This window comes from Triturus cristatus, chromosome 12 (genome assembly GCF_964204655.1).
Source record: "Triturus cristatus chromosome 12, aTriCri1.1, whole genome shotgun sequence".
Taxonomy (NCBI): domain Eukaryota; kingdom Metazoa; phylum Chordata; class Amphibia; order Caudata; family Salamandridae; genus Triturus; species Triturus cristatus.
Window position 1 is genome coordinate 584074711 of NC_140595.1, and position 12078 is coordinate 584086788.

General features: G+C 42.5%; 1 protein-coding gene across 1 annotated transcript in view; it reads left to right on the forward strand.

Annotated features, from left to right (window-relative positions):
* Positions 1–12078, forward strand: part of IST1 (IST1 factor associated with ESCRT-III) — a 177059-nt gene that overhangs the window by 53415 nt on the left and 111566 nt on the right. Inside the window, exon 6 of the mRNA XM_085639632.1 lies at positions 8575–8685. Within this exon, the coding sequence (XP_085495758.1) occupies positions 8575–8685 (111 nt within the window). The remainder of the gene's footprint in view (positions 1–8574; positions 8686–12078) is intronic.

Genomic DNA, 12078 nt, shown 5'->3' on the forward strand with positions numbered 1-12078 from the left:
GACTCTGGAGGGCGGGATTGGTGGCCTCCCCGGTGTGCCTTCGATGCCAGCGAGAGGAGGGTACTTTGGTCCATACAATCTGGCAGTGCACCGCCTTGGCACGGTTCTGGCGGGGAGTCTTGTTGTGTTTATCCGAGGTTCTTGGCTGGGACCTCCCTCGTTCCCCAAAGCTATTCCTGCTCCATGTTATGGATGATATAGGAGGTAACATATACAAACGCCATTTGATGCTCTTAGGGTTTACCTTGGCTAAGAGGGATATTGCCAAAGCCTGGAAGGCTCCGAGGGCGCCCTCAATCTCAGTGCGGAAAAATAGCATGGATTTCTGTATGGGGCTGGAGATTCCTATTTTTGCGGCCAGGGGATGCCCGCTTAAACACTATAAAATCTGGAGGCGATAGGTAAACTATCGCGGTCTGGAGTTGGAACCAGTATCGGTGGCCAGGCCTACAGACGGGATGACCCTTCCCCCATAACTGACAGGCAACGCTACTCTTTCAATACAGGTGCAAGGTGTCTGGATGACTGTGATGGTACTGCTATGGAGTAGGTGTGAGTGCGACGGGGGGTGGGGTTTCGGGGTTGGTTTTGTTAAATTTTTTTTTGTTCTTTGCTCAATATTTCAAATGTATTGCTCCTCATTTGTCCTATATTTTCATTGAAATGGTCAAAGTCAATGCTATGTTCATTCTGTATGCATGAGTGGCTGGGTTACAGTGCTCTGCGTAATGTTGGTTATTTGACAAATAAAATCTGTTTAAAAAAAGAAAATAAATACCTTAGGATAAACCACAAGGAATTTCCTTAAATGTGTGGTACCTTTTGGTATGATTAGAAAACATCACGGTTAATCAATTGGAATAATGGCCCACTCATACTTCATATTGCCGACATGTTTCTACCCACTCTTGAGCCAAAGAATCGGTCTAGGGCATTTCGCTGGACTATCTGGGGATTCCGGGTGAGACAGGAAGTTCCTACCTTCACTTTGGATTTAAAGCCTACCTTGGAATAATCGGAGGCATTTATTTTTTTTTGGTCACAGTGACCTTTTGCCCACAGTTGTTGTTTATCGTTTGTGTGATATATTTTGCATGGAGAAATTCTTTTGATGATATTTTAACAAAAATGCCTCTGATTATTCTAATAACAAAGCTGGATTCGTCAGGGTGTATGAGGTTTATAATCTTTGAGTGTAGGCAGGTTGTGAGGTTCAATTTTTCTTTGTGGCTTATATGCATCTGTCTCTATTGAGCTTAGGGTGACACATGCCAGACCATATGTACAGTATTTTAAGCTACTCCTTGGCTTTCCTTGTTCTTTAGAGTTTCATTTTTATGGCAGATTTGCCTGGTTTGAAAATAGGTATACTTAATCTTCACTCTTCAATCTACAATATTACTTGTGAATGCATCACTTTGCACAATTGTGAGGACTGATATTGTGGCTTAAACTTGGTCCTTTTTTAATGTAATTTCTCTTGCTGTGATTTGAAGCCCAAACGTGGACTTTATTCTCTATACATGTTAAGCAAGGTAATAGCTTCCCAGTTGTAAAGACATCATGTCATGGGTGGGTGGGAGCTAAAGGAAAGTGTGACTACCAATTCTCTTCCTGCCCTATTGAGGACATTTAACTACGGTTTTTATTTCATGGATTTCATCCTTAAAGCAGGTTTTAACATCATAGCTCATGTTAAGCGTTTACTTTACATTGATGATTAAATGCACTTTAATGTCAGTGCTCTCAATTGCAGGCCTTGAGCTGATGTCATCGACAGTATAAGGTTCCATGACATTAAACAGGAACAGCATCCATCGCTTCTTGGCCTTGGGTGTCTGAGCGGGTCTCAACAAATTTCGAAGTGAAAATGTTGTCTCCCTGAACCCTTTTGCTGTGTTGTGACCCCAATATCGATGATCCACCTGCTTTCTTTCCCAGTAGGCCCTTTAGCTGGCAGGCGAGTCCATTCGCTGTCCACTGCATTCAGAAGTACATCGGTTAGCATTTATTAGATTACTCTAAGGTATGAAAGTCTTCAAACCGTTTTAACAGACTGTCTTTCTATGGTTTCTTACTTAAATATTAAGGACCCTTATCAAAGAGGGCTAGAATCGTGGCGATGTACAGCTTATGAGAAATCTCCTTTAGTCCACAAAATGAATAAATAAACATCCTACCTTGACAGAATCACTTCCACTGGTGAAAGACAAACCGATATGTCGAAGGAACAGAGCAAACATTTCAGAGGGTTTCATAAGGTGAAAATAGACAAAAATGCCCTGGGTTGGGTTCCTGGATCCTTCCTCTGCAGTCTGAAAACATCAAAAATCAACTACTCCAGAGAACTCTGCCCCGCATTCTGAAAAAATGATGATCCGATGTCGGAATACTGTCAGAATTTCCCTATGTGGAGGAAGGTGCCTGTATACAATATTTCACAATTTGCTTTACATTTTTAGAGGAGTGTTGAAATGCGCCATTCTTGTGATCTACAGTGTTTACAATTGTAATTCGTATTGACTGTTTGAAAAGTGAAAATAGTGCTCATTATCAGATAATTTTAAAAAATGTGAATGTTCTTCATGAACCTGTATTCTGAAATATTGCACATTGACAGAGCTACTCTAATGTTCATAAATTCCAAGAAGATAACTTATGGTGAGGTTCAATAACTAGTAATACTCCAATTTGAATCTGTTTCCAATCAAGAACCACATTCGTTATTTTTGCAAGTAAAAAGGATGTGTTGAAGTGGTTAGTTCAGCCCAGTTGATTGTTTAGCCTAAGAATTCTATTTGTAACTGTTTAATACAAATAAAATCTTGGGCAATGTTAAAAATATATATATATATATATGTATATAGATATATATATATATATATATATATATATATATATATATATATATATATATATATATATATATATTTTAAAGAGATTCTTCATATTGAAAAAAGTGCTGCAGGATCTTCCAGTAGACCAGAGACAGCCCTAATGTTTCTGAATGTAATGAACATATCCATGACAGAAACCTGGGATTACAATTCGTTAACCCCCCCTGTGCTGACATCAAGTTGACAAGTGTGCAGATTTTTTCTCTCCTCTTCTTCAGTATTGTGACTTTGTTCACCACACAAGTTTCTTTTACCATTTGCCGCCTTGAGTATTTGATTGTTCATTGTCAGTCTTGATGCTTTAACAAATTTTATTGGTTTTTGTAACGCTCTGATCTGAAGATAACCAGCTCTAAATCCTGTGCAACGAAAAGAGCGACCTAGCCAAAATGAGACAGATGTTTTAAATAGACTTTTAGAATAATGGTTTCACTTGTTAAGTTGATAAGGCTTTCTTCTCCCTCAGAAGGAAGTTATGTAGTTTGTTCCATGCATAAGGCCAAGAACTTTCTAATATGTCCCAATGTTTTGACCTATACAAGAAATGTAATTCTTAACCTTGTTCAGATATATCTCGTACAGTGCCGCAGGGGTGCAGACTCATTTTAGACCACAGGATGGCCTGAAAGTACTTCTTCTTTGGTGTAATCATGGGACAGATTTCAGAAAATGTTAAGCTGTGCCCAAATTATGGAACCAGAATTAATTTTTATCCAAGTTTGAAAAGTACAGGACTTTGGCAAACAATTTTGATGTTGGAGGTGTAGGAAAAATCTAATTTTTTTGCATATCTTGACTCTGACCAGAAGTATAAAATAAAACACTATCCTCTGGTCAAACCTTCTAAGATGTACATATTCGAGTTCATCTGTAAAACAGGTGATTATAATGGGCAAGCTTCCCTTAATTACTTTCTTGTACTTTTTGTGAATGTTCTTACTGTTTCATTCCAAGAGTTTGCTAAGGCCGGAACAACCTCTAAATATCATAGTCTTATGTCTGATTGCACTTCTTGCATCTACCTTCGTTGTAGTCTGAGATCCTGGCAATCCTTTTTGGAGACCTATGTATTCTGTGGATAGTGAAAAAATTATTCACTTGAGTGATGCAAATTTAACCAATTTGTATAGTGTGTATCAAGATACTTGCCAAACGTTTTTGGTCGTCGTCAAAGGGAGGACTGCATCCCAGATTTTATGGGGCCAGGCCTTTTTATCCTCTTCTTCCAATAATCTTGTATCACAAAGTGCAACCCTCTTTCTTCTGGGGGACAGATTCCGGAGTGTACATTTCCATTTCCAATATGTTTTCTGAGTCCATCTTGTGTAGAACACCAAGATGCTAATTATAAGTATCCCATCAGAGTTGGAGATCTTAGTTTGTTTATACAGTTTTTTCCATGGAAGTAATTTCCCTTCCTCTTTCAATTGCCGCCACGTAACTTTGTTACCCCTTTATCAGGGAAGCCTTTGATAGTTTCTCAAGACCAGTTCCCAGAGAGCCCAGATTGGTGGTAGATGCCATTGTATGGACTCTCTTGTATGTTCCTTAACCCGTACCAAAGTCTTTCTGCATTGTTTCAGACCGTTCACCTGAACTTTAAAAATAAAATTGGCATGCCAAATGGATAGAGGAAATTTGCTCCACGTAGTCCAGCGGACATTTCTTGAAAAAATAGGCTCACCTTTGAGTCACCTAGGAAAGTGATTAAAGGGCTAAGACTCTTGAGCTGAAAGTTGGGAGACCTAATCTGCCTGTAATCTGTTCCTTCCTTAGGTTTTTCCACGACACCATTGCTATTTTTGATCTCCATATAAAACTATCGATTTTACGTAGTAGTTTCCCTAGAGATTTCATATCGAAGCTTAGCAGAATTTAGTTAAGTGCAAGTTGATTTTTAACAATGAACATTTTGACAAGATTCAAGCTTTTATATATTGTTAGTGGAATATTATCCCATTGTTTAATGCATTTACCAGTCTCCTCCTATCAAGGTTCATTGTTGTGATGTCTGAAGCTTTCTGATTTACGTTTATGCCTAGATATCTAATGTCCTGGTTTGTTCGACGGTCATTACCGTTCATATTCTATTTCATAATTTCAGATTTTCTTCCTTAACCTTATACCCCAAAACTTTGCCAAAAGCCCTGGTTATGTGGTTGATTCTGTTTAATAATCTCTTCCTCTTTCTGTGCTGAAACTGGTTGCCCGAGTTTCCCTTTATTAAGACTAGCTATGGGAGCCTTCTATAGAATCTGAATAGTTCTGGCAAATTCCCCTTTAATACCAAACAAATTTAGTACTGCCAATAAGTACAGCCAGTTGTCCCTTTTGAAGGCTTTAACAGCATTAAGAGAGCTTATCGCTAGTGGGGATCTGAGTTTGTTCTACCAAGTCGATAGCTCAAATTAATAATTGTCTCTTTTTAGATTTGTTTCTCTAGGATGAAGCCCTGTTCTTTGTGGATCAAGTGTTCAGTGATAATACCAGATCTCCTAGCAAGGATTCCAATAAAAGTCTTTTCACTATTTAGTAGTGTGATAGGTCTATAAAATTATAGCAACAGAAAAAAGTGATGGACGGAATGCTGAACATTGTCAAACTTTCACCCCTAGTACAGCGATCTGGGCTTAAATCCATCGTTTTATTTTTGTGCCATTCCAGTTTGGACCCAGTCCTATACAAATCAGACAAAACCTTGCTCCCAAAGGAACAGTCCTGCCAGAACTGCCAGGCCAGGTCCTCCCTGGACTGGAAACAAGCATCCTGGGACTGGTTTTGATGTATAGCTCCTCAACAGCCAGGCTAGCTTCAATCCAATGGCATGCTCGCTATCCTGGCTGATATGGGGGGATAACCTGAAACTGGTCCTATGAGGCTTGTTTCTGGGCCAGGAAGGACTGGCCTAGCAGTTGGGCTGGACTACTTTTCCCATGGGTAGCAGGGTCAAGACTGATTTGTATATGATTGGGTCCAAATTGGGGTGAGTGTTTGACATTAATCCGCGTTCCATCTATCAATTGTTCTTTTCGCCTTTGTCACCCTAAGTGGGATGGGGATGCCCAGACGTGGGTACATGCTCACCATGGCACTGGATTCAGGCTTTCCTGGCTGATGAGGGGCATACCCTGAAACCTGTCCTGGAATGCTTGTTTGTGGTCCAAGGAGGAGCAGGCCTGGCAGTTCAGGGTGTATTGTTCCCATGGGGAGCTGGGTCAAGACTGATTTCCATATGGCTGGGTCCAAACTGGGTGGCGTGTTAAGCAAAATAAAGATGGATTTATGCTCAGATCTCTGTACTGAGGGTGAGTGTTTGATGTTCAGCAGTCCGTCCATCAATAAAAATTCACGTCTCTTTAGGTCTCTATTTGGTTTCAAAATAAGTACAGTTTTGGCCTCATTCCAGGATTTGGCAATGTTTTGCCGATCAACAAAGAGAGAGTTAAAGATTCCTTTTAAAACAGGAAACAGAATAGTTGTTAGCCCTTTATACACCTTCCCTATCTCCAATTTATTTAGTGTATTATTAATTTGTCTGTGTTTAGGGAGTTTAGTTCTACTATTTGTTCCTTAGAGAGGGCTGGCAATTTCTGTTCGGTTAACCAGTTCTGCGTTAACATTGGGCAATCTGTAAGGTCTTTCTGATACACACTTCTGTTGGGTCTGTTGTCTGCCTGGTTAAGAAACTGCCATCTTGATTTTAGTAGGGAATCATGACTGTTAGGCAACTGATTCTTCTTTGAATGTGGTGTTCATTTTTTGAGGATTTAGTTACGATTGGTATGATCCTCAATGCACACAATTTTATATCTCTGTGGCATGGATCCCTATGGCACCAATGGGATTCTATTCTGTTGCTTAAATTTATTGGTAATGTTGTTGTGAAAGAAAGACTACAGGGTTTCTGTTGGTTAGGGATGGGTATTTTTCTGGTTGCAAGGAGTCTTCACTAAGATGGTGAGTGTTGTAATGTGAGTGGTATTTTTCTAAGCATGTGCAGTATCTTTGGTGTTGCTTTTGAAAAGGTTCTATACCTCCCCAGAGTGTTATGGTTCTTGGGGTAGTAGGAGAATAATATGCTGTTTTTGGAGTTGATGACTGTATCAATGTTTCCACACTAGTGTTTCTCTTTTGAGGGTTTAGTATAATTTCTAAGTAAGTGTGCCAAAATTGTCAGTGGGTTTTTGAAGCTTGGATATTTAAAATGCTGCAGTTGTTTTCTGTGTCCACTGAGGTTATATAGGATAGCATGGTCAGATCTGAGGTTGAAATATCATCCAGCTCTTTTTGGGTCTTACTTATGAAACTGATTTGTTGGTGATCTGTGATGTCTGAGGAAGTTTGGACCTGATTGTGGCATGAAAAGGTTATAAACACTTCAGTGAATCTTAAATAACTAGTGAAATTGGTTTTATGTCAAATTTATATTGAAATAATTGAGATTGAAAATCAGTTGCTGGAAAAGCCATTAATAATTCTGCTTCCTACAAATTGTGTGTGTGTTTGTGTGCGCGCGCGCTCTATCGATGAACATTCGGTTTACGGTCTCTACCAAGCTTACCTTGCAGTGCATTCGTTTTGGACCTTTGCTTCCATCACTTTATTTTGCCAGCTCCTAATGCTTGTTCATTTGTGTTAATGACTAGCAGATCATTGTTGGTCCATTGGTGCTTTAGGTTATAAATACTGAAAAAATGGTTGGAGTCGCCATTGTTTTTTTACAGGCATGCCTATTGGTCATCACTTCTTAGAATAATTAATCGTCAATTTTGAGTTTGGTGAACAGGGTACTTCATCACAGCGGCGGCAGAGTACCATGGAGTACCCTGTCCGCCAAGCTCTTGGTCCACCCACCTGATTTTGAGTGAGGTGAACCACAAGGTTTACGCCAACGGACAAAAATGTACTCATTTAGCGTAAACCTTCCTCCGACAGCCTGAGGGAGTATGGGCCATTGAAGGTAAACCGTCCGACCATCCACCCCATTGTGAGTGTGGTTTTTTTTTTTAAACTGTGCGTAACTGCTGGACTATTCCTAGCAGTGATGGATAGAAAGAAAGAAAAAACACTTGATTTGAAGGTTTGTTTTAAGGAAAGTTAATACTTTCAAAGGTTTGGTGTAAGCATACACCAAACTTTTAAATGGCATTGTATAAACCTCTGTGATGGCAGTTCATATAAACCCACAGAGTTCACCACAGGTTTGGCGTCCAACTCTAAATTTGGCAGGCGGTGTAAAAGGAGGGTGGTGGATATAAAGTTCTCCGCCATCCTGACTTCCCTTACTGTATCAGACTCTAAATATGGATCTGAGACGTATATTGTTCTTGTTACCTGCCATTGCACACTGCTGTAACAAAAACGTACACCAAGACCCTGCAGAGGGCTCTGTTTCATTTCATGGCTATTTTCCCCCCACTCTTCCTTCATAATTCTCTGGTTCTGGAATACCTCTTTGCTGCATATGGTCTGCTCTTTCTGAAGTGCACTCTTATGTTTCTTTATTGTCTTGAAGCATTTGGTTTATGTAAACGTTCTTCAGCAAATGATATCATGGCCTAAATGCAACTATATAAGTTGCTGAAAACATGTTCTTCATACCTGGATTTCTACGCCTTCTTAAGAACGCTTGTCTGAAACATTTGACCTTTTCCCTCTTCTTTTTTTTCTTCTTCAGTTAATGCTTAAGTTGAGTGTGGAAGCACCTCCAAAAATCCTGGTGGAGAGGTACCTGATTGAAATAGCAAAAAACTACAATGTGCCCTATGAAGCGGACTCTGTTGTTATGGTGAGTGAACGCGAATGGGTGGGGCTATGATCTCATCTGAGGCACAACAATGCAGTGCGAAGTGCGTGAGAAGGTGCAGCCATTGATCTATTCCAATACAGGCAAGGCAGGATCTCAACTCGGACCAGGCATGGTTTCATGTGGGACAAAGTAGGAGGGGACCTGGCTTGTAGCCTAGACTTGCTTCCCTCCGTCTTTTTCATCTTGTCTGCCAATTTGACACCTTTACTCTCCCATTTGTAATGAACAAGTCAGACTGTATTCCCTTCCATTTACTAATTTTACACATTTATGTTAATCTTACTTGATGTGCTGCTGCATCACTGCCAGATTTATCCATGATAATCTTTCTAATACTTTTGTATTAATTTGTCTAGTTATCATTCTGCCAGATTAAAGGTTGACTGTAAAATCTTTATTCAGGAACTCTAACTCTTGTTGGAACAATACGCATACATCCGATCAAAAGGTACATGTCTATAACCAAATACAACCACGAAGTTGAATTAGGTGATTGTGATGCAGCAAATTAAAAGGAAGGATACCCCAAATCAGTTAGGGTTGGCCATAATTGTGCACTTGATCTTGGCTTCGTTTCAGAGGGATCCTCTGTTTGGACAGCCGTGCTTTAGTAATCATTGCTCTATTCCAGTGGAAGACCTCGCCATAACAAGTTGTGCAAGCTTTGGCTGTGACAGAATGCATGGCTTGTGAAAATCGCTTATTTTTAAAGTGCTGAAAATTGACACTGTTTCATCACCTTGCGTCCGACCAATCAATCAAGCGGTATTTATATAGTCCAGCTTGTCACCTGAGAGAGTATCCAGGCACTGTGCTGCAGGTCTTAGTCGAAGAGCCAGGTCTTGAGTCCCTTCCTGAATTGGGTCTGCGACAGTCAAGTGAGAGGTGGAGGGGGAAGGTGTTCCAGGCTTTGGCAGCGAGGTGGGAAATGGAGCGTCGGCAGCAAATTCATTTTAACTATACGAGGTGAGGGGAGCGAAGGTTCCTGAGAGGTCAGTGGAAATTAAGGCGAAGGTTCATGTCAGTGGGTCCTTAGTCATGGAGGGCTTTGTATGCGTGAGTCAGAAGCTTGAATTGCCATCTTTTCTGGATAGGGAACCAGTGGACGTCCTTCAGGTTCTGGGTGATGTGTGTCCTCTTGGGTAGGTTGAGTATCAGTCTGGCTGCTGCCTTCTGGATAGTCTGGTGTCTTCATTAGTTCGGTGGTGGTGCCTGTGTAGAGAGCATTGCCATAGCCCAACCTGCTGGTGATGAGGGCATGCATCACTGTTTTCCTGATCCTGAAGGGGAGCCACTTGAAGACTTTGCAGAGCATGCAGAGAGTGTAAAAACAGGCTGAGGAGACGGCGTTGACCTGATGTTTCTTTGAGAGTTTGCCATCCAGAATGATGCAGAGGTTGCGGGCGTGGTCTTTCGGAGCAGGGTGGGTCTGAGTTCCTATGGCCACCAGGAGTTGTTACAGAGTGCGATGTGTCTGCTGAAGGTCAGGATTTTGGTTTTGTCAGTGTTGAGCTTTAGGCAGTTTTTCTTCATCCAGGCTGCGATATTCTTTATACGGTTGTGGAATTTGGTCTTCATCGAGGTGGGGTCTGCTGAGAGGACAAGTTTGGTATTCTCTGCGTAGGAGATGATGTTGATGTCGTGGGATTTAACGATGTCTGCAAGTGGTGTCATTTAGATGTTGGATAGGGTTGGGATGAGTGATGATCCTTGAGGGACGCCGCAGATGGTGTGCTTGGGTTGTGAGGAGAAGGAGGGGGGGTGTTGGGGGGGGGGGGGGGAGGGGGGGCACGTTCTTTGGGATCCGACCCGTGAGAAAGGATGATATCCATCCGAGCATGTTGTCTGTGATTTCGATCTGGCGCAGTCGATTGATGAGTGTGTGGTGGGATACGGTGTCAAAGGCTGCTGAGAGGTCGAGCAGGATCAAGGTGGCCGATTCTCCTCTGTTGAGCAGGTTGCAGATGGCTGTTGAATGCTGAAACCTGACAGCGAGAGGTCCGGCAGGTTGTTTCTTTCCAGGTGTTCATGAGTTGGAGGTTCATGGCCCACTCCAGGACTTTGGCTGGAAATGGGAGCAGTGAGATGGGGTGGTAGTTCTGGAGCTCGCTGGCATCTGCCGAGGGTTTCTTGAAGGGAGGGGGGGGGGGGGGGAAGAGTCTAACATCTGTGTGTTTCCAGGAGTTGGGAAAGGTGGCTGTGGTGATGGAGACATTGAGGATAGTGGTGAGCTGGTGGCTGATCTCGTCACTTCTGAGATTAGTCAGTTTTGGCATGGGTCGGTAGGTGCTTCTGAGTGAATGGAGTTCATTTGAGTAGGTGTGTTCGGTGTGCTCATAGTTGCTGTGAGGAGGAGACCGAGTTTTCGGTGGGTGGCGGGCAGGTGAACTATGACGATGGTGAAGAGTTCCTTAGTTTGGTTGAATCTGGTCTCCATTGACGAGTCCGGGTCTCTTTTTATTTTTTTATTTTTTTTTCTTCTTCTTCTCAGCTTTTTGCTGGTGGTGGTGGTAGATGTTGAGGGCGGACTTGAGGTGGCTCGTCAGTGTGGTTCCTGCCGGTGAGCCATTTTCTCTCCAGTTGATTGCCTCTGCACTTCGACGTGCTGAGCTCCAGGGTGTATCAGTTTGCTCGTTTGGTGGGTCTGCGTTTTGGCTCTGTTCTAGTGGGGGCGAATCGGACGGTGGCGCTTGTGATCCAAGGGTTGAAGTTCTCTACTGCTTGGTTCAAGTTGGTGGTGGCATTGGGCTGTGTGATGCGAAGGGCTGTCTATCCACTGGTGCTCAGTGACCTTGGCCCAGCTGCGGAATGTGGTGGTTGGGGGTGGTATAGGGGGGATCCAGCGAGGGTGAAGTGTACTATGGAGTGGTCTGACCAGGTGAGTTCAGTGTTGTGGCTGTATGTGATTTTGTTGCTGGACTGGAAGATGGCGTCCAGTATGTGTCCTGCTTTGTGCATGGGGTCTGTGACCAGTTGCTTGAGGCTGATGTTGTCCAGTCTTTCCAGTAGGTCGGTGGAGTTGGTGTTGGTGGGGTCATCCAGGTAGAAGTTGAGGTCTCCCAGGAAGACGTAGTGTTCAGATTCAATGGCGAGCGGGGTTATGAATTTGGCAATGGCGTCACGGGGGGGCGGTTTGATTCGGAAGCGAGGGTACCTTTGATTGTAGTTTTGTCGTCGGTGTGGAGCTGTAAGCTCATGTGTTCCATGATCGTCATGGTTTTGCTGTTGGTGATGGTGCAGGTGATCGATTCCTTGTGTACGATGGCGATGCCATCTCCGTGTCTGTTGGTGTGGTTACAGTGATTCATATTGTAGCCGATGGGCGTAGCGGTGGAGATGTCAGGGGCCGATACAATGGTGATCCAGGTCTTT